Source organism: Athene cunicularia (genome assembly GCF_003259725.1).
Source record: "Athene cunicularia isolate RWA chromosome 12 unlocalized genomic scaffold, athCun1 chr12_part1, whole genome shotgun sequence".
Taxonomy (NCBI): domain Eukaryota; kingdom Metazoa; phylum Chordata; class Aves; order Strigiformes; family Strigidae; genus Athene; species Athene cunicularia.
Window position 1 is genome coordinate 19,841,961 of NW_020799116.1, and position 23,944 is coordinate 19,865,904.

General features: G+C 35.1%; 2 protein-coding genes across 4 annotated transcripts in view; one reads left to right on the plus strand and one right to left on the minus strand.

Moving 5' to 3' along the window:
• The window catches only part of CENPP (centromere protein P), a 148,704-nt gene that overhangs the window by 32,871 nt on the left and 91,889 nt on the right, over window positions 1-23,944 (minus strand). The gene's annotated exons all lie outside the window — the stretch shown is intronic.
• Window positions 681-22,047, plus strand: ECM2 (extracellular matrix protein 2). 2 transcript variants are annotated; one of them, XM_026857732.1, is made up of 11 exons: window positions 681-725; window positions 1,512-1,591; window positions 5,003-5,320; window positions 10,383-10,571; window positions 11,884-12,366; window positions 12,695-12,810; window positions 14,425-14,560; window positions 15,857-16,014; window positions 17,816-17,955; window positions 19,106-19,432; window positions 20,171-22,047. In XM_026857732.1, the coding sequence occupies exons 3-11, from the start codon at window positions 5,026-5,028 to the stop codon at window positions 20,376-20,378; spliced, it is 2,052 nt and encodes a 683-aa protein (XP_026713533.1). In that variant the 5' UTR covers window positions 681-725; window positions 1,512-1,591; window positions 5,003-5,025; the 3' UTR covers window positions 20,379-22,047. The 2 variants fall into 2 exon arrangements, with proteins under 2 accessions (XP_026713533.1, XP_026713532.1); XM_026857731.1 differs by lacking the exon at window positions 681-725 and having other exon boundaries at window positions 1,402-1,591.

Here is a 23,944-nt window from a genome sequence, read left to right on the forward strand (position 1 = left end):
TACTAGCGGGCAACCCCATGTCCCAGCTGGGCAGGCTTTCCGGCGGTGTGTGCCTGAACACTACCAGGAGATAATCCTGGGACAGCGATCAGAAGCGCAGGAAGCCACATTTAAATATCTAAAGAAGCGAATGCTGTCACTTTTGTGTCTAATACGCCATCATTTCTTTCCATACACAGTCTTTTACCTGACATGCACAACCATGAGAAGATGATCTAATTTGCTGTTCTTTCCCCGCCTTGTGCCTGAAGAACCGTTGTTGACTCACCCTTCACAAATCAGTGTTTTTAGCACAGGTACCGAACAGCGCTGTCTCATTCCAGATACTAGCTCCATTTGTGAAGTATAACTATCTCCATTCTTTTTACACCGCTCCAGACAGACTACAAAAGATTAATATTTCTTCTTTGCAAAGCACAGCACAGTATAAACTAAATGACTATTTTAAGAGACAATGTTTTCCCAGTATCTTTCCACCACATTCCGGCTAACAATTATGGTTAACTCAATGGTTATACCATTCCATGACTATCTGGCTAACCATTCCTCTGAGTACGAATTCAAGCAAACAACAAATTTTTAATGTCAGAAGAACTCAGACAACTCCATCTATGAGGTAAATTTGTCATTTCTGAGGCTTAGCAGACTCAGCAGACCCTGACACTCTGCAGAAGCTCTATCTGGTGATGAAGGAAAAGGCTCTGCTGGCATACAAAGGACTTGTGGTAACGTACCATTTTTCCCTCCCTTCCCCCCCCCCTCAGTTCTCATATTTGGATTACTAACTTCACTGCAGCTTCTGCATAGCTGTGCTTCAGGATCATGTTTCAGGATGTAATTAGCCTTACAAAAAAAAAAAAAAAAAAAAAAAAAAAAAAAAAAAAAAAAAAAAAAAGAAGGGAAAATGTTTCAGTCATTTTATTTTCCATGCATAAACTACAACTTATGGTGAAATCATCGCTGTAAATGGACAAAAGAAAAATTTTCCATGCTAAAACTTCAACAGAAAGGTTTGCTGCTTCTAGATTATAGGCTGTAAGGGTAGGAGCGGATTAAGAAAATAGGATTTGAAGAAAAATGTTCTAATTTTAATAAATATTTTTATGTTAAGGTTACACTTGCCAATATGTATTATCGCTGCAAAATAATAAAACTACATTAAAATTATGCCACCTGGAAATTCAATTTCTAAATACATAAACCAGAACTGAATAAAATACACATTTTTTGTGTCTTTTGAAAACACTCCATTTCCCTGTTCCTCATGCAACTGTAAGTACTGAAAGAGAATTTCCAGCTGTGCCTTGTCAGCCTACGGACCGAACATATTGTGCTGCTTTTCATTTTCCTTAAGTGAGCTTTTTAGTTCTCCGAGTAACAGTATTAGCCGATTCTCTGCACACAGAACAGAAGAGCGCTTTGTCCCCAGGGAAAGAAGCTATTTCAGACTTAACTAAGGAATCATCTAACATGTTTCAACAATCCCTACTGTTTCTCTGTTTGTTTTAAAGATATCACTGTGATTTTGTTTCATTTGCAACTGGAGACTAAATGACACCAAGCAGAATCTGCTGTTAGGTTAGATTACAAGGTAAAATGTTTTACATTTTAAATTACTGCTTAAAGCATGGTGTTGAATGGCTTAAACTACATGTTAACTTTGCAAATATGTATGAAATAATATTAGCTATATTTAGCAATACGGAACATAAATGCTTTTCTCCATAAAGTATGTAAAACCAGTTGATCTGCTTTTTGTTCGGTATGAATGTTTGCCACGCACTTCAAGCTTAAACTAACTGAAAGTGCAATTAGTTTTGCTGGTATGGCTTAAATGTAACTCATTTCTATGCAATAAATTTAAAGAATATATGTGAAACATCTTGGTAAATCATTTTAACCCCTGTGTATCATGAGAAATAACCTTGACATCTTAGAAACCTGTTTGAATTTAGACTGAATAGATATAGATTATTTAATAAATGCTGATACTCTGGTATTTCTAAATGGTCACTACTTTAACAATTAACTATTGCCATTAACATAATAGCAAAATGACAGATACTGAACTTACTGAAGAAAAACATTTTGAAAGCTACAAACTACTGAACACATTAGTGATAAAAAAGGTAATGAAGATGCTTGCACATACTATGCATGATCTAAACATCTATGGGTAAAGTTAAAAAAAGGTGTAGCAATGCAGCCATGTTGAGAGCATCTGGCAACACAAAGATGTAATAATTTCATTATATTAGCTATCTATAATTTTATTTTTATATGTAATAATTTATTACAAAAGTCAAATAAGTTGAATAGGTTTAATTTTCCTGAAATTAAAAGTTGACTGGCACTATACTAAATATAAATTCCTGATAATCTGAGGATTGCAGTCAAGGGTAATAAAGGCCCAATGCATTTAAGGCCTTTTTCTTGTATGACATTCACAATTTGGGCCTTAAAATGTGAGACAGCATTTATTAATAAGCCAAGGAAAGAAACTTAGAAATGTGATTCAGTATTTTGCATGCAAGGAACACCATTTGATTGAAAGTAGCATTATTAAGCCTTCGGTACTAAAGACTTAACTTGGTGTGAAAATACAGCATATAAACCTCACATATATGAACAGCATTACTTTATAAAGACATATTAGGTGGGTGGTGTTTTCCATTGTTTATTCTTTTTATTTGTCATTATAAAGAATTTTATAAAAATAAGTTTCACTTTAAAGTAATTTGATTTCCTAGAGTTTTACTCCATATTGAAGCTAACAGCAAAACCCTGACACATCATTTGTACAGTAAATGTAATTTACCCTATATTAGTCCTGACTTAAAAATACATGCATAGAGAATGGAAAAGTGTTTCAGTCTTGCCATTATATGCCTCTGCTCACAGGAAGAAATGGTTAAATGTTAAAAAAGCACAAATGTAATGTAGTAGCATTGTAACTACATAGCTATGTCATCATTATAAAGTATACTATAAAAATGTGACTATAATTAAGAGGTCACTAACTCAACAGAATGAATACACATGTTCAAGACTTTTCTTTGTATATTCAGTTTTCCCTAAGGGCTCTTTGTGTGTTTCATTCAAACTAGCTGAACAGAAGTTTACTGTGTAATTTTATAGCCTGTCATTACCATGCAAGTAAGTTAGAAACCAAAAACATTAAGTCATTTGTCCTACAAGCTGAGGTACTAAGAAACATACATTTTCTGAAAAAGAAGTCATCAATGCAAAGTACAAACTTCTGTATCTGATACGTTAACTAACAGTAATTTCTGTAAATAAAAGGCAAGTATAAAATCTATATCACATTTTGGAATAACTGATTTCTAAGAGGTAGAAATCAGTAAACTAAAGTCTGGCTTAATTCCAGAACCCTGCTCTTGCAGGAGACCTTATGGGGATTCATGTGAGACACTTGCATCTCAAATTCCCTTTATATGGAAATAAAAACATTAGCTTAGCTTAACAAAATTCTACAAGTTAATAGATATTTGCTATAATGTTTTAAAATTAAAATAGTTGAACAGAGAAACCACAATATTAGAAAGAAGTAAAAGCATACTGTGTAAAGCTTATTTACTGTCAACTTCCCATTTAAAAATGTGTGAATAAAAATTATGAAAATTATGCTGTGGAAAGCATAAAAACACGCGATCAATCACATGCCTCATGTTAAAGAAAAGTTAGGCAACTTGTACCAAAAACTATTATATATAAATCAGAAAATACTGAGTGCACAAACTTTTAGAAAACATTTCATTTAGGCAAAAACGCCCTTCTTGAAATAATACTATCCTGTATTTATACAACATAAGTAACTATAATAAGACTTAACTCCGAAGTGAAAGACTACATGTAAAGCCAGACTGATGAACATTAAGAAAAGGCATTTTTTAATCCCCTCAAGACTTCGTTAGAGAAAAACCATGGACATAACTCTAAGCCTTGTCTTGGACACAAAGATTAAGTGCACTAAGTCTCAAGTTCTTCACTAATTCTCAACACCACAAGAATACTAGTGTCTTCAGACTCTACCATCTCAGTTAAAATAGGTCACAGAACAAGAGCGTTTCCTTTTTGAAGAATTACGCCAACAGATCTATGACAAATCATTAATAAATTTGGACATGCATAGCCTTATTTCCACCCTGGTAGAGCCATTGCTGGATATGCTTTCTATGCCTACTCCTGAATCCCCACTGCTCTGTTTTGGAATGCCACCTATTGGTGACAGTAAACGTGATTGTTCTGTCAGAAACATAAGCAGCCTCAAGGTATATAGTAATTTTGAATTTCTTTGAAAGTAAATGCAGAGCACAACTCGCTATATATCAACCTTTTTAGACTACCTATATCTAATGAAAACTTGCACTAGAAAAGCAGATGTGGGATGTCAGCAATAGTACTATTGTGATCAAACTTCCAAAAGGTGTCCTCTACTGCAAAACCAAAAAGATTCTGTTAAAGAGGAGGATGGCTAGAAATGGAAGCAAAAGCAACATCTCTCTTCATCTATGGTAAAAAATACTTTGCAGAGAAATTACAAACCAAAAGCATTTAGGCTGGCATATCAGAAACAAATTGGCATTTTTCTGCTTCTTTGCCATTCCCATGTTCAGAACTTACAATAACCAGGATGAAACATTAGCAATCAAAAAAGTGGAGAAACTCTTTTACAGCTCTCAAGAACTCCCTTGCAGTAATAATTACTAAACTGCAAATGCCTGGCGGCACTGCAAATCTAAACTACCTGTTTAAACGCAGCCCCAGAAACAAAGCTAGCACCTATTTCAATTTTACTACTGCCCATAAGGGCAGAGAACCACAAAACAAAACTGTTGCTTTAACTCATCGGGCAATCTCCTTCCAAGAGGAAGCTTGGTTACACTGACCTACCATGCTTTGAAAAGTGCACCATATGACTGACTTAACCCTAAAAGCTCTCTAGTATCTAATTTACCTCTTTTTTTTTTTCCCATTTCAGGATACTTTGAGACACACTAAAACATGCAGGCTACATCATTAGTCCATTATTTCCTGCTTGTGTCTCTGTGCATTGATTTTTGTCAAAATGAAACCAGTGCACCTCTCCGGAGGCCAAGGAGAAGAATGCGCTCCCGAGGACTGAGAAGGGGCAACTCTGCAGGGCACAGGTCCCCCAGACAGCCAAGGACGAAGCTGCCAGCTCCTGTTGCTGTAGGACCCAGCATACCTCTTATTAATATTGATGACAGTGTTATGGGAGTGTTTGACTCTCTCATAGGTGTGGGAGGACAAGAATCTAGTTACAGTGTCTTACCAGGTAAGAATAAAGCCCCTCTACTAATAAAGAGTGGGTCAATTTTTCTCTTGATTTCAAATGAAATGTATATGGTCATGAAAGCTTTATATTAGCTCTACTTGCAACACATACGGAAATAAAACTCAATTGTCTTTTTGCTAACCTACTTTTGTTGCCTCTTATAATAATTTTGTAGTTAGTATATGAAGCTTTTTAATTGTCTGTACTTAAGCCTTACAGAGAAACATGCTCTGCCAGGTAACTAATATTTTCTGCATTTTTTCTATATTCTCATTTCATCTTAATACAAATGTTGTTGCAGTAGTTTCATAACTTCTAACACATAGCAAGTTTGAAGACCACTCTGAAGAATTTCTTGCTCAATATAGCTCCTAAGTCAATTAACATTTCTCTGAGGCCCTAACACCAGTAACACCAGTGTTATTTGTTATTTAGAAGTTCTTTTTTATTGTTTGTGTTTTTGAAAAGCAGCATTCAAACTATGTCTACATGCAGTATTTCAGGAATAATTATTTATTTTGTAAATAAATAACACACAGTAATAGTTGCAATATGAAACTTACATGACAAACAAGACACTTATGATAGAAAACTAATCTAAGAGAAACCCCCCACCCATTCAATACAAGATCACTCTTATACTCCATCTATATTGAGAACCGGGATTTATTTAAAAGAAACTCAGTAGTATGATTTATATAAAATTTGCCTTTGCAGGGATCTAGGGGTTTTTACATTGCTGCACTAATATGTATTTTATGGGTTTTGAATGAGATGTAGAGAAGAGAATTATGATGTCTTAAGAAAGAAACAAACAAAAAGCATATTTCCATTCGTCTTCACTGAAACCTGCCTTGGGAATAACAGGCCTCTCTACGATCTCAGAGAATACAAGACCAGACAGGGACTGAGAACTGATAGTTGTAAAGTGTCTCTTTGGTCCTTAGCACAGTTAAAGAGAGAACTCTTGCTCTAGGGTGCTTGTGATTTTATGTTCACCACCACAGACGCAAAATTACAACTCACAAAACAGGAAATTAAGATTCACAAGAGTCTAAAAATCAGACATCCATTCTGAAGAACTTCAACCATTACTTCTCAATTTTGAAACCTCAGATATCAACCAATTGAAAATTATTAAGATGTTATAATACTTCAATTATTTTCATAGAAAGAGGTTCAAAGGTTCAAGAAAAGACAATGGGATGTTATAAGAAACCAATATGAGGTCATGTCCACTCTATAGCTAACAAATATAGACATAGATATCTCCATTTCAGTACTGAGAACACACACTGAGTTAGATATGCAATTTTGTGAAAAACAAGAATGCCCTGATTACCACTGTTCTGTGTAAAATGACAAGAATCTATTTTTATAAGCAAAAAGGTAAGCCTTTTAGTATGTCACACAAGAGACATAACCACTCGGTTAATAGGTCTCAAATGACAAAACATATTTTAGTCACATTTGCTTAACAATTACTATTTGTTGTGAGTCCTTACTTTCAGAAAAGCCAAACTATTTCAAATCATGTGCTTTTGCCAAGAAAGGTTGGACCAGATAATCCTTAAGATCCCTTCCAACCTGGTATTCCATGATTCAAATATTTTTAAGTAAGAGGTTTTAACAGCAAAACTACCAAAACCCTTGACTATAGCATTTCTAGCATGTACTACAACATTACTCTTACAGTACACACTACTAATATCAAACCTTTAATTCAAAAATATTTTTTGAATTAAACAGAGGAAAATACCACATAAACAGCATACACTTCATGTAAGATATTCCAGTCTCTCTGTCAGAGACCATCAGTCATGCTGAAATAATGCATGGTTCTTCCCCTCTCCCCACCCCGTTTGTTTCTATCTGGACTTGCATCCAAAAGCTGAGCTAAAACCACTGAACTCATTTTTTTTGGAACTTCATGCTGAATTTACACCATATTTCCAAAGGTTAAAAGTCCTGTCCTCATCTGCCAAAAACTTCAACCACAAGGTATTTTTTAGTCTAGCTTTTAAAGTTCAAAATTTTTTCAAGTTAATGTCAGATTTGGAAAAAACAGAGCCTATTAAATAATAGGACACTATTATTAATCATGCTTCAGAACAGAGGAAAATACAATCCAAAAGTTAATTTTCATTCTCCTAGCTATTTATTTTGCTCTTAGTAGCCTAAAAAAACAATTTACAGATATTATATACAGGATGAAAATTAACAGTTAAATAGAGGTTTAACAGCAACCAGACATATTTCCTTCCCCCATATAAAAATCATATGAACCATTTAAATTAAATCAAACAGTTCACCACAATGTAAGTTAAATTGCAGCTGTTTGTCCATTAAGCAATGCAGAATAGGACGTGCACTGTTGCACTATTTCCAATATCTCTTACACGGCACTTCTCCCTGCTCCCATCACCATACTGAAGTCATTCAGTGGATGGGAGGTTTAAGGAGCATTTCAATCTTTACTCTGTCTCATGCAGATTATATGAGTTCCAACGGAGTGCCAAATTGCAGTTCTGCAACACAACAAAAGGTCATCTCTTGGCCTTTGAGCACACGCACTTGTATGTAAGAGTTAATTAAAAGTGCAGAACAACGAAAAAACAAGATAATTTGTTTAAGACCTCTGCACAGGCCAAGGCCTGATAACTCATAACTTTATGCTTATTCAGACAAGACTTGCACCAAATTCAGATACAGTCTAGTAGCTAAAACAAAATAAAAAATTTAAGGAAGCATAGAAGAATTTCCATCTCAAGCCAGATATGTTTGTCTGGAACATCTGACATTTTATTGTTTAACATGAGAAAGTGTAGTGTTCTCTTTGTGTTTCCTTTGGAGATTATTTAAAAGAAATATTGTGGCTTCCTGGCAAGCATATAAAAACCAGAAGTCAGGATCCAGCAAACAGCTGGATTACAGATACCTGGGTAGAATGACAAGGGATTTAGAGCCAGTTAACATTTGGCCTGGGCTAACTCATCTCTTCCTTCAGTTAACATGGCTTGAGTTGATTAGAGAACAACTTCCTGCGGCTGAAATGATGCATATGGATCCTGGACCTTTAAAAAAACAAGATGCAACTGTCAAAAAAATTAATCTCTCCCTTTCCATCCTGAAAGAAAATTAAACCAAAAGAGCACTTTTTAAAAATATAAGGAATATAAAGGAGCATGCAAACAGGATGGTTCTGATAATTAGTTTTTATTCTAGAAGACATGTTCATGTCCAATAGTTTTAAATAGAATGGCAAAGGAATAACTTTGTTATGAAGCTGAGAGTAGGACTACCTTGAAGGACCTAGCAGAGCGCCTCATTTTGAATCAAATATTCATTCCAGAGACATTTCAACCCAAATATCTACAATAGTCTTGTCAGGATATTTAGAGACTACCCTGAATACTATTCATAAAAATGAACAACCAAGTATGGACCAGGGTGGAGCGTGGGACAACAAACCCTGCAAACAATCCTTCCAAAGACAATTTGTCTGTGACAAATATAAAAGTCTCTTGCTTGTAAATTCAGTTGAGATGAGATTTTTTCCACTGCATTAGACAATCTTCATCTGAAGGAGAAAGTCAAACCAAATAGGAAAAGAAGAAAAATTTTTTTTATTATTTTTACACAGGAAAGTACAAAGTAACTTAGGAATGGGTTCTCAGCCTGGAAGAAACACTTCAGCAGTGCATTCTTACATTAGAAAGAGGAAAAGGAAGGTGTGTGTGTGTATGGACTACAGATTATCACCAGATTCAGAGGTACACGCAAAAACAGGAAAAGATTTGCATGGGATAAATAATCTCAACCTTGGCTTTCCTTCTCTCAGAAGGCTGAAAAAAAAGTGTCATGCTGAAGTGCAATGTTTATCCTGGAGTCTGGATGAGAACTGCCCAGGGAAACTTTTGCTGAGGTAGACTTCATCACTGGAAGGAAAGAGAGACTTGGAATAGTTTCCTTCTCAAGTCTTACACTCTCTAAACAACTTGCCTACTGAATGTTTGAGTGTAGATTACAAAATAAATCTCTTCCACATTTCTTTCTGAAAATTCTGACTGGTACTCTGAAGAGTACCAATTTTGTTCTACTCAATTTTTGTAAATTCATGTCCAGAAACTTTGGAGATTAAGTATTTATCACCACAAGTTGTTCAAGCTTGCTACCTTCCTAGCAAAGAGATTTTTTCAGATATAGCAAGTTACAGGGAAGAGATGTTTGCCATCTTACCAGTCATTACAAAGTGGACTTTACTTCCATTAAGCCTATGAACAGCTACTATGAAGTGAATACTGTTACCCTCCCAGTTCCACAGAGCCTTTACAAAACCTCCCCATTTAATGTTCAAGATTTTAGAAAAGATGTCTAGTGTGCAAGAGAGAAACAGAAGGGGGTCTGGGAAAAATATTCTCAAGTTCTGCATGACTTATTTTAACTCTACTGTGATGAAGAAAACTTTTGCTTCTTTCTCAACTGTACCTATGCACAGCTTTGATCAAGATTGTGATTTCTGCTTTCCATTTCTAAGGATGGAGAAGAAAGAGGAGCTGCCATGAAAAAGACCCTTAGAAACTCAGTGCCTAGATTTAATTTTCTCATTTTAGGAATATCTCAGAACTTGAATAAATTTAATAGTTTTTCCAAGGCTGGTAAGGGGCCTCATGAGCTGACTAGGAAGAGGGGAAATGAACCATTGCGATGGCTGCCTGAAATAGAGGGAGCAGACAGTTAGAGGGACAGAGAACCTGCACTCAGTTTTCACTGTGAAGCTGCAGGCAGGTAACAGCTCCATACACAGTAATTGTGTGCCTCCTCTTGACTGCCTTCACAGCCAAGCGGCCAAGAATGACACAGGCAGTGGAGACTACTAATAACCTGGAGAAAATACAGCTATGAAAAACAAGGAATGAGGATAAGATACTGAGAATAGGGTATATTTTACACATTTTCAAAATGAGAAGAGCCGTGCTTCTTTCCAAAGATTTAAATAAATACTGTTGATTTTAATTTAGTTTAAGCTATTTAAATCCAATATTCTAATGTCTTTTCTTAGGAAAGAATGGGCACTGCACAGCTAATGGGATGATTCTGTATGATAAAGCCGTCTGGTCTCCCAAGCCCTGCATTACCTGTCTCTGTTCAAAAGGAGAAGTGATATGTGATACAACCATGTGCCACCCTCTGAAATGTCCCCAAACTATGATACCTGCTGGAGAATGCTGCCCAGTTTGTTCTGATACTGGTACAGTACACCCTAATATTTTTACTGTTTTAAAACTACCTCATGCAAAACCTAACATAAACACTACACCAAGGATTACAAGGTACACTTTATCCTTTTACAGAGAAAACAAGTCCTGAATTAAATGGTAAGAGCAGGTCTTCATAATTTTTACTCAAGTTGACTTCTGCTTCTTAGAGTACACTGGCTGTTTGATGAGTTTGATGTATTTAAAGAAAAGATGTTAAGTATGCAATAGTAAAGATAATGATACTTTTTAAAATTTATTTTCCCTTTCTGCTTCTTCACTCCTGCCTTTACCTGATTACATTTTATATGCCACTTCCATTTCCAAAGGATCAATCAATATCTCCTAGCCATTATGAATGTACTAGACATACATAATGAACATCATACAGTTTACAGACTGGTTGTTAGGAGTATAAAAACATGCAGCTATTTGGTACAAATCAAGAGAAGAAAGTCAACTCACAAGAGGAACAACAGAACTACAATCTTGCTGCTTCTTCATAAAAATTTAAATAAAATCAGTATCTTTAAAAAGAAAAGGAATGGAGGATATAAAGATGAAATGTGATTTCTTTCCCCCATTCCCAGTACCCTAGGTCTGCAAAGTAGTGGACTTAACCTCCTCTTACCATAAAAATATTATTTAGCCTCGTGTGTGTGTGTGTGTGTGTGTGTGACACACAGAAGCACGGAGTAGAAAAATCAAAGAAATTAACCGTAGAGCTAGAAGTCACATTGACTGCAACAATTAAACTCCCTGTACTTGAATTGTTCTGCTACGTGAGTAAAAACTACATTTTGGTAATGAAGCTAACACATTTATTTCCCTGGTGAGGTCCCCACCTGCAGCCATCTCGACACCTGACAGTCCCTTGCACACAAGAACATGCCTTAACCTTTCTGAATTTCCTTTAAATTACCTTTCTCTCACTCCCAGACACATTCTTTTTCCTCTTTAGACACCTCCATCAACACAAAAATTGAATATATTAGTTCAAAAAGGAAGATAATGAAGGTTATATTAATTTTTCCCACTTTTTTTTGAGTTGCAATGAATCATACATGTTTACAAACTTCTGTATGGTTGGTTTAATCATTTCTCAAAGTATGTCTCATCTGTCAAGCAGTAATATAAGTATTTTTTCATTCTCTCAAATCATATTCTAAGGGGAATACTATTCTTCTATAATTACCATATTTTTACCATATGAGTGGAACAATGTTTACTAAAACCTTAGTTTTGTATCCTCTTATCAGACAACTTTTTTTTTTTTTTTTCCCCCCATTCTCTGCCTCTTGTTAGCCTCCTCTTTGGATTCAAGTATTATTTCACTGGATGACATAAGTGAGTTGTCTGGTGATTCTCCAGAACCCAGTGACCTTGACAACACCAATGTATTGTCATCAGCACCTACTCAAACTGAAAAAGATGAACTGCTTAGAACAGAAGTGGTAGACTTTAAAGAGAAAGAGGGTCGTAAAAAGGGTGAAAAGAAAAGAAAAAGGAAAGGCAAAAGAAATCGACAGAAGTTTAAAGCCTATCGCAGAGGAAAGAAACCTGTGACAAGAAAGGGAGCTGCAGAAGAAGAAATACAGTATGAAAGTGATGAAGATGACGGTACTTTCAGAATGCCATCTCATTTCCCCATTCCTGTTCCACCCATAGAAGCTCCTCCTTTGCCAGCTGGATGTTCCACCTCTGACACCACAGTAAGCTGTATTAATGCCAAACTTACACAAATACCACCAATCTCAGATCCAGATCTAACTAGTCTAGACCTTACAGGTAAATAGCGGGTCTACTTTGCATGATTTTTGTCATGCATTTGTCAACATTATCCATTCTCAAATGCAGTCAACACTGCTGTTAAAACTTTGTTATTCCTTATCATAGAAGCTTCTTAGAAAGAATTTTACAGCTAAGGCTCTAAACCAACAAATTTAAAATGTTAGATTTGCTTACTAATGTTTAAATGCTAGTACGATTTTATCTACACACAATTATAGTATATAATACAATGATTTCTGTAATATATTTTTTATGTACAATACTAAACAACCCAGATGCATACTTTAACTCATAATACAAACTATTTGCTTGAATTCTCTCCTAGGAAATAGCATCACTACTATCTCAGATGAAGCATTCAATGGGATACCTAATTTGGAATGGATTGATCTGAGTAAAAATAATATTACATCTCCTGGAATAGGTCCACAAGCATTCAAGGTAAGAAAGCCTAACTTATCTACTATCCTATGTCTAATTATTGCTTAAAGGAAAGGTTTTCCTGCTTTTCAGTCTATGGTTCTAAACCAGTTTGCACCTAGAATGAGTAACCATTGTATAATTAAAATACAGTTAAACCTGGCTATTTCAAGAAATCTCTCATCATAATCAAGACTATCTAGATATTTTTGAATAACATTGACCAAGCAGTAAATGTTAAACAACAAGAGAGACAATTTTCTGATATTTTATCAGTTGCAGTTGAGAGATTTCAGAAATTAAGTGTTCATATTACATAAACATCTGGGATATTCAGGCTCAACATTTGTAAATTTATGTATCATCTTTCTCACTACAGTAGCTCTGTAAAGCTTATGCTCTTGGGTTCCCAAAACTGCCTATGCCAGGTCTTACTCAACAGCAGTTCATGTAATTAGCTGTATGATTGGTGACTATCTTTAATGAGAAACTTTCAAGCATAGCTGCTTACTAACAGAACAGCTTTCTCATAAAATAGTCCAAGAATCTATATTCTCTCTGTTTCTTGCAAGGGGAATTTAACAGGCTATTCAAGTGCATTTATATATTCTTCACTTGAAGACAGCATACTCCCATAATAATCTCTCATTCAGATATGTACAGGTAGTAATTCAAGTGTGGAAATAAGGCATCAAGGCCTTACTTTTTTCAGGCAAGATGAATACAAAAAGCATATTAACAACAAATTTAATTACCACACTATGTTTTTAATTTTATTTCCTGCCATATGCAATCAGTCTTCTTTCTGGTAGGACTCTGCACAACACCTTCCCTCCATATAACACGAACAGCTTTGGCCAATTTCAAAGTACTTCAGTTCCTACAACTCCTATGAAATTAAAGTAGATGGAAAAGACAGACCTGAAAGGTGTCTTAATCATGAAATAAATTTGAGTGATATAAGTATCACACCAGGAAGTTAAGACAAAACTGGAGGAAAGCAGGCGTCAGTGGATCTGCTGCTAAAACAACTCCACCTTTTTAAGAAATGCTCACTACGACATGATTATTGATGTGCATTTATCAAAATTAAGCTATGATGGGTTTTCATACCAATTTAAGCTGGCTGAAGTCATAAAAATCCCAGGTCACTGAAAAAGTTGCTGCTGTTACACTTGAGTAAAGTAAATTTACTGACCTACAGAAAACCATCAATTTGATCAAAAATTAAAAGTATTAATGCATTATCTATAAATGTATGCACTTTGAACTCCTAAATACTGCAGCAGTGTAGTAGGGCAATATCTGCAGGACTCAGTAACAGTAATACAAACTGTTATGACTGCAGAGCTGCAGCATGGCCATGTGGAAAGTTTGTGTGCTCAATCAAGCTGCCCCAGTTACATGTTACACTAACTGGCACCTTTGTTAATATTTTGAATAAAGAAAACAATTAATTAGACTGATTTAAAAAAAAGCTTTTTTAAATTCCAAACACTGGATATTAGTGCACTGGTGCTAAAAATCTTCCAAAAGTACATGTTTAAGAAAATGCTGACTATGATTATACTTACGTTTAACCATATATTTTACACCTTGATAATCTAAGTTGTCTTCTTCATCCCTATGAATAAGATCCTGAAGAAGCTAAAACGTTTGTATTTGGATGGAAATATGCTGGTACATATTCCCTCTGAATTGCCATCAACTTTGGAAGAAATAAAAATAAATGACAACCACCTTCATGCCATTGATGAAGATGGCTTACAAGGTATTTAGAAAGCTAATATTGATCATATGGAAAGATTAAAATAAATTTGAAAAGCAGAATGTTCCACAAAATGCATCTGTTTTGATATAACCAGAAAAATAGTTGCCATGTTTTCAAAAGGCAATGAAAGCTAGAAGACTTGCATGACAAAGGTTTTTAAAGTTGTATTTTCCCTTTGTATGCAACTGCTATTCTCCCAAAGCAGCTTATATTTAAGGTTAGTTAGTAAAGATGGATTCAAAGTATTTTGAAGATATCTACTCTCCTGACTCATAATCTGATTGCTTTATGTGTGGTGAAACTATACTCGTTGTTTTTTAAATTCCATGAAAGCGAACAAAATTTTATGTGCATGAAAAATAAGCTAGAATATAATCGGAGTTAACCATGATCATTTTAAGTCAAGCTAAATGTGGGTGCTACAAAAAAAAAAAAAAAAAAAGAAGAAAAAAAAGAAGAAAAGAAAAAAGGTACCATGCATGATGTCATAATTTGATTGGCTTTTCCCCCTCCCTTTCCTCCCCTGCCAAAAGGGCCCCCATTTAAACTGGATTAGTTCACTGGTACAGCTCACTACAGGGCAATAAAAATGCTTGATCTAAGACATAGAAAAAAACATAGGCCAAGGGCTGCAAGAGTTTTTTAGTTTAAAATCATCAAACTGCATTGTTAGGAGGATCTATACAAAGCCTCTGTAAAAAAAGTTATTTGGATTACTTATGAATCAGGAACTTCTTATTATGAAGTAGTATCTCCTGCTTACATACACTGATCAACACTGGTTTCTTCTGTGACCTGCATTTGCACGGCTGAGGAACAGTATCATCTGTGAAGGGTTCTCACCACAGTACAGTGGGTGTAAAGGCGTAAAGCAGGGAGGGCAAGGGGTGAGCCCAAAGGAAGAGTAACACACCCATTACCACGAGGGCGACTGCAGACCCACGGAGATGACTGAGCAACAGCACAAAGGTCAGGGCCCCGCTAGCATTCCAAACATCACCTGCACACAGCCATGAAGTCATGGGGCTCCAACAGCACCACTACCCACAGATCTTACAGCTGCCGCCTTTCCCACTCTAACTGGGAGAGTTACAAATAAAGCTGCAGGCCAATCTCTAAAGTTCTACAAATAATAAGCTATACAATTCTGTGATTATGAGATAAATACAAATCTTTTCACTATATTTATTCACTGCTGTGCACTGAACTGAGTAAAGACAACTAAATTCTAAACATGCATTTTAACAAGATACGAGATGGCATTAACTAACAGAAATTCTGACTTTTTCTCTCCAGATTTAAAGAACTTGGTCACCTTGGAATTAGAAGGAAATAAACTTAGTGAAGCAAATGTCAGTCCTTTGGCCTTTTATCCTTTGAAAAGTCTCTCCTATTTGCGACTGGGAAGAAATAAATTTAGAATTATCCCACAAGGTCTTCCTGCCACTCTTGAGGTAAAAACGAGTCAAGCAAAAAAGCAAAAAAACCCAAACACCCAAAACAAGAAAGCTTAATTTTCCCAGACATTTTAATATTTTTTTTTCCACTTACTGCCTTATAATCATCAGGTAAAGACGAATTTAACTTTTATACTTTCTACGTATACTCATAATTTTTATTCCTAAATCATTAACTCTAGAAATTTACTTATATACCAGTTCCATCCCAAAAGCTATCTTTTAAGTCTGAATTTATCTATTACTGTCTCACAAAATAGCATAGCCTGCAATTTCTGTCTGTTCAGTTACACATCACTCACATAACACTTCTAATACAGATAATGTCTTTGTGCAAGAACATTGTGAGCTTTGAGTTACCACACAGAGTAAACTTCACAAGACAGCAAGAAGAATGATGAGATCTACAAAACCTGTTCTGTAAGGAAAGACGAAAGGAACCAAGATTATCTAGTCTGAGAGAGAGAGAGAAAGAGAGAAATGCCTATATCTAACCATCCTCTGATTTTGGGTGGTCTAAGTCTCAATTTCCCTGGTTTTCCAAACTTTCACTGAATTCCGCTTCATGTGGGGTGAGGGGCAGTGTTCAAATGGGAGGTTTATTTCTCTCCCCTCAACAGTTTCCTCATTCCTTGATTTTTAATCCACAAATTTATTCTTTTGGTAGTCTCCCATCCCATTCCTCTGTCCAGAATTTGAATGTGATTTGTTGCAGTGGTTTGATCCAGGTTTTTTAGGGATGCTATCTGGAAGGTATTTTCTTCCTCCTTTTAAATATCTGTCTAGTTTCATTCTCTACTTAACCTCAGTCTTTACTTCAAAGACAGTACCTGCTACCTATTAATATCACTATCTCTCTTCATTCTACCTTTCCTTTTGCTCTTACAGTGTCCTTGTATTTTTTTCCTTTTATCCATGAGATCTTCCATAATCTGAACAGCAAGGAGGATGGGGAGCAAAAGCAACAGTATCTTTCCTGTAACATTATCTTCTTCTGCAGCTACTGTCTGCAACTTCACTTCAGTCTCATTTTCTCCACTCATACCTTACACTTTTTTTTTTTTTTTCATTTCAACCCTCCTTGATGAAACTCTGAACACCTGGCAAGTTTTTCTACATTTCATATATTTGGCAAACATTTAATTTTAAACCAACACCTAATAAATTCACAAACAATTATTTTCAGGCTGCAACATTGCTTTTCTCTTTTCCCAAAGCCTTCCTCTGCAGGCTCTAAATTGTATTTCAAGTCCTACACATATTCCAGTCATTGCTCCATTTTTATTTAATATCACTTTTATTCTACAATACAAGCCAATATCAGGAACTTAATCTGTATAAAACACAGTTTTGATACACTGCAGATTCACAACATTAAGTTTTATAGAAGAGTAACAATTTATATTCCCATAAATCTGAAAGTTTCAACGCTCACGAACGCCCAGTAAAAATAATAAGACTCTTAATTCCCACTAATAACTGCAAGACAAAAAAAAATTAACAACTCTCTGTCAATCTCATCACTCTCACATTATATACTTTTACACTTTACAACTTCAGGCAAGACAAAATAAATAACTTTTTCTATTTGAACTTTCAAAGCAATCTGTATTCTCACAAATGAGAAAACAAAACAATTGCTTTGAAAAATTGTTTCTGAAAGTCACACCATAGCCTCAAACTGATTCAGATTCAGAAATTAACAGATCTATCAAGTAATAGCTACATTTTGAATTTGCAGTGGGGAAGAACAGTACATTTTGCTTTCACAATGTTTTTTTTCCAAATGCACTTATAGGAGTTATACCTTGAAAACAACCAAATTGAAGAAGTGTCAGAAATTTGCTTTAATCATACAAGAAACATAAATGTCATTGTGTTAAAGCATAACAAATTAGAAGAGCACAGAATAGCACCTTTGGCTTGGATAAACCAAGAGTAAGTACAAATAATTTTAAATATAATTATTTTTCTGTTGTTAGCGAGCCAGATAATGAAATTAGTATTTGCACTTCATTACTTTTAACCTTAAATTGTAGTCATCTTTTGATTTGCATGTTATCCTTAGCTAATTTGTCTTTATTTCCTTTGCTTAAATTGTATAATCTAGAAAGTATTCAGTCATCTTTCAAACAAAAAGATCTTATACCTCAAGTCTATACCATATTAACACAAAAGTTTCAATATTTTTAAATTGGATGGTCAGAAAAAAATGAACATGAATTTTCAATAACACTCCACACAATTATACAATAATTTAGTATTAACATATAATTATCTCATAGGTAATTAGAAATTTAATTTTAAAAAATTTATTAAACATTTAATATTGTCCTAGACTTATTTCCCATTAGATAAAAAATTATGAAAGTATATAAGATGAAGGGAAGACTGTGCAGCTGCATTGGGTAGAACATAAGCAGAGCAAGCCATGAGAATGAAAGAAGCAAAAGACTATACTGCTTTTGATTCTTCTGGTAAATTATTTGCCAAGCTACATATTGCACATTGCCATAACCTATCAGCTGCAGAACTATCAGCTGATTTCTTGATTTGCTTAATCTGAAAACCACCACACTGTTTCTAACAGCTTCTCTCATCTCTGGAAGTGAAGCACAATGGAATGATTCTGAAGGAGCTGTTCACAAAACAATACAATTGCAAATGGGCTTTAGAACAAAATTTTAAAATCTCTGTTAATGGGATAACCACTGAAGTCCCAAGCTTATTGTGTGTTTTCCAGTGTACCTCATTCGAGCAATTCTGCAGTGCATGTCAATCACAGATTAGTCCCTTGGGTTTCCCCTATGCATACCTTCCCTCTGTACTCATTACTGTAGAATTCTTCCCATCAACAGAATCACTGTGCTTGATTGATAGTTAACGACTTCCATTCTTTCTATTCCCAGAGTAATTACGCATGACCATGTTCCATAAAACACATTCTGTTCCATTAACAGAAACAAATTTCCCTTTAATTTAGTTTCCTTGTAATCATGTTAAGCACTATTTTGTACAGAGTGTAGCACAAACAATATAGTATGCTGTGATGTTTTCACCCCTTTATTTTTTTTCTCTGTTAATGCAGGAACTTGGAATCAATTGATCTCTCCTATAATAAGTTATATCATGTTCCTTCCTATCTGCCAAAATCTTTACTACATCTGATACTTATAGGAAATCAGATTGAAAGAATTCCAGGATATGTCTTTGGTCACATGAAGCCAGGGCTGGAGTATCTCTACCTGTCCTTTAACAAACTCACTGATGATGGAATAGATCCAGTATCATTTTTTGGAGCATATCACTCTCTGAGAGAGCTGTTTTTGGATCACAATGAATTAAAGTCTGTACCATTTGGAATTGATGAAATGAGAAAATTACGTTTTCTAAGACTGAACAATAACAAAATAAGGTAATTTCCAAGTTCTTTGTTACATTATGGCATTAAAATAAATGTCACAAGACATACTTTAAGAACTTTTAAGTAAATCTTCCTCCAAAAATTCTGAAGGATCAGCTAAATCCTGAGTTTTCTACTGCAGTATTTCTGCATATGATAAGAGAAAAGTGAGATTTCACCCTTCCACATAGTTCTTGAAAATGCTCACAAAGGCCCTGAGCCTCAGTTCTCTCCAGGAAATGATCTGTAAAACTTCTTAGGCCCCATGTCCAAGGGGACATGTACAATTCGATAAGCACTAAGTACCAGCTTCTGCCCTTGGAGCAGAGCCCAGACCGGTTACAAAATAACTGGAAGGAATCATCAGCTACTGAGCATCACCTAAAGGGGCCTTGCGGCAGGTTTCAGCCAGCTCTGCTGTGAAGCTCGGCATGTTCTCTAGTTCCTCTGCACTGCTTACAAAGCAAAGGATAGACAAAGGATCTTACGTGTGTTAAAGTTTTCATTCAGCAACACATGGTAACACTTTCCTCAAGAAAACTAAGTATATGATATAAATGTGAAAACAATGCAAGGAGAGAATTTTAAAAAGAATGACTTGTAAAAGTCCTCAATAATTACTGAGACAATTGAATGTACTGATTAAGGTAACATTTACAAGTCTCTAAATAAACAGCATCTCTAACATAAATTCTGAAGTTATGACTTATCTTGAATAATTAAAATACAATTCATCTCACAATGTCACAGGACAGTCCCTCCAGAACGCATCTGCAGGACTCATACCAATGATGATGATGTTCATGAGAACAGTGAAGAGGAGGAGAATGAAGAGTCACGCTTGGAACATGTTCATCTTGAAAACAACTATATCAATACAAGACAGCTATCACCACATGCATTTTCATGCATAAGATCCTACTGCAGTGTGGTTCTTAAGCCACAGAAAACCAAATAAACACCCCACTTCTGCACTGCAATCCCTATCTCTAGAAACACAGCTTTATTTATTCCCTGCTACTAACAAGTCTGCTTACTTCTGATTTAAACCCTTCTTACTGCTTAAATAAGATACGGTATATTATATACTGAAGGTAGTAGTGTATTTCTTAACGTTGTTTCATTATAAAAACATTAAATGTAAAAACAAAAGCTCAAAATTATGTCATAATTCAGGATTAAGTCATCACTCTACTTAAACACAATAGATCAAACAGTGCCTCCAGATATACCTCAAGAATTTGGAATGTAGGATTTTAGAAAGGAATATAAACTAAATCCTCAAACTGGTCCTGTCATACCTAACTGAATTGAAAACTTTTTGAATGGTACCATCAGCTTTAAGAATGATACAAATAAAAGTCCTTCAGCCTTGCTACATTCTAGCAGTGCAAGGATCAAATTTAAACTATAAATGGTACTGAATTTTCTACCAAGAATTTTGCAGTGATAAATTCTTTAACTGAAATTTCACAGGAAAAAACATGTTAAATTGTTTGTTTTCGAGAGATGACCCTAAAACCTCATCAGATTCTGTGTTTGAATAGAGGAAGCTAGAGGAATACACAATTAATTTCTATATGATTTTTTTTTTTTTGATTTTTTTTTTTTTAAAGAGAGGTAGGTCCCATTCAGTTGTACAATAGTTAGGTTTGTTAGCTTTTTACACTGTAGAGGATCAGGATCATGTTGCCCATTTAGGGGACTAAATGGACTTTGTCAAAACTATAAAATATTGAGTTAGTGGTTATTTGAAAGCTTCTAGAGAGTCACAGATCACCACTTCAGGGACAATGTTGATAAAGCAGTTTCAGTAATACATGAAGGTTGGATCAGATGACCCTCGACATCCCTTCCAACCTGGTATTCTACAATTCTCTGATTTGATACGAATGCCTGCTTAGGCATACAATAGTAAGTGTTTACAAACCAATTTTTGTTTCCCTAGAAAGGAGTTCAGTCTCTTGAAGAAAAGAAGCATTATTAACACTCCACTCCAGTTTTTAATATTATTTCCTAAAGTGCCAAAATTTTGATTAAAAGTAGTTACTATTTCTATTTTAAATAATTTCAATAAAAATTGAAAGTAATTCTCACATATTTCATATTTCTTGATTCCTGCAGTCCTTTCCTATAAGAGTAAGGTGGTGGTAGGAAATGATTACAGATCACTGGCAAGTCAATATCCTTCACGCAAATACTTTCCGCTTTCTCCTGGGCCATTCTGTGATGTATAATATAATATACACTCTATTTTCTTCAGTGCTGTAGCTATGCTGCTTAACCATTTCTTCTCCAGAATGGACCAGAACAAAGGATGAAATGGCTTAATAAAGGGTTTGACTTTTTTAAAGGCATATAACAGCTGTAAGCAACTGCACACCCTAACTTATAAAGACATTAACTACTGAACTGTAACTTTATTGCCCTCACTCTGGAAGCGCAGGTTTCACCTTGCGTATCCCACACATCCCAATCTACTGCCAACAGACATGTCACATAATGAGGATGCGCACTCTGTTCACACAACATTTAACAGTGAAGGATCTTCACACAATTTTTTAGCCTATAATAGACAGCATATATGAACACGTGAATATTGTTTTCTCTGAAACTGTACAATCATGTCTCAAAGTTCTCTCTTAAATAAACTATCACCTGCAAGGCCCAATGGGACTTCATCTGCAGCAAGTCAAAAGATAACATTTTCTGTAAGAACCAATCCTAAAATATGTTGATTATTGTAAAACGATTGCTTTGGGTATTTCATTTGGTGAAGTATGGTCAGAAGTCATACCTTAGTGATTTGCTGATTTTGGTAAAGAATGGTGAAATCAACAGGCCGAGTTTTTACATGCAGTGTTCTGTTTTGGGTATTTTGATTTTATTGCTCGTGCATTTTCAACATTTGATTCCTTCCTTCCTTTTTGCTTTGGCTAACACTCCTTTGTCAAACACCATTAAGTTTCCAATCTACTGTTGAGAGAGACTAAAACAACTGAACTATTATAATGAATATTTTAAGTCTATTGCTAAATAACTGCAGTTACTTAGCAACACTGCTGAGCAGTGCTCTCAGAGGCTTTCCTAAGCATTTTGAATATATGGATTGACCTAAGGAGGGATTTCCAGGTAAACAAGCTGCTGTATTGCACCATTTCATGCATTCTTATGATAAATGTAGGCCAAATGCCATATATTGCTGCAATTATTTTCATTCAAATAGAGTACTTTTCTTATCAAAGCATTCAGACTTAAGATCTGCTGAAAAATCTCCATTGGATTTGCATGGAATAACACTGCTAAAATACAATGACTAAAGATTTATTGTGACCATTAACATACTTCTTACTTAAATATATGCTCTTTTTTTCATTTTTAAGATATCATAAAAGTGAATTTTATGCAAGTCATTTGTCTAAGATATTTCCTTTGGTCATTTGATACAAGTATCAAGCTTGCCTGAAAGTATGCTGTGGTAAGTTCCTACAAGAAGCACTCAATAACATAACACAATCTAAAGTAAAGTTACAGTGCAAATATAGTGTCACAGTAGTGAAACAGAGAGGCTGAAGGAAAACCATTCTGGAAATGGAACACAACAGTAGCAGAGGCAGAAGACCAAGGAGGAGAAAGATGCCAAGCCATGAAGGGTATGTAACAAACAGATGCTTACTCAGTTAGGAAATAATAGGGCAAGAAAACCTGGATAACATTTCCATATGTCAAATGTAAGCAGTTTAAGTCAGTTCACTCTTCAAAATAACTACACAGGAAGTGAAATGGGCTATATTATAAAAATAAAATTCCAACTGCTTTTAAACAGTAAACCTCAAAGGATTTTATGAACAAAGTAAATGGGATTATCACCATTTTACAGCTCATGACAGTAAGACATAGTGAAGTGACCTGACCATTCTTGAAGAAAAAAATGGGAACAAATACAGAATCTTTGGCCACCAGTAGGATAAAATACACAAGGACAGCTCAACACAAAACCCCTACAGTTACTGTTTATCCTCAAACAGGCTTGAGCAAATAATTAATTTTTACAGTCTTACATTGGAAATTAATATTCTTCAAGATTGAGAATGGAATACAGTTCTACTGAAGTATTATCAGTCTCAGAAGTCTTACAAAATAGTATGGCCCAAACCCTGTAATAGCCATTAGATATTCTTGTGGAACTGAAATAACCTGTTTGAACCTCAGTCATACTGGTCCTTTGAAAATTTCCTAAGTGTTACACAAGTAGGCACCACTTGACCTTTTAGTCTGACAAGAAGCTCAATTGAGATTTACTGGGAGAGCCTTCAAATGATTCCTAGATAAGTGGAATAATAAGCGCCAACAGAAATTCCCTGTATGCAAATTGGCAAGTCCCTCATGAGAATGTGGTTTCAGAAGAAAACTGTTCAGCTAATCAAGTAATTTTCACAAACAATTGGACTTGGGTAGATGCACAAAAGTACTCTCATTTCTCCTGTTCTCCAAATGCAGATGTAGTTGCAATTTGTATTCACA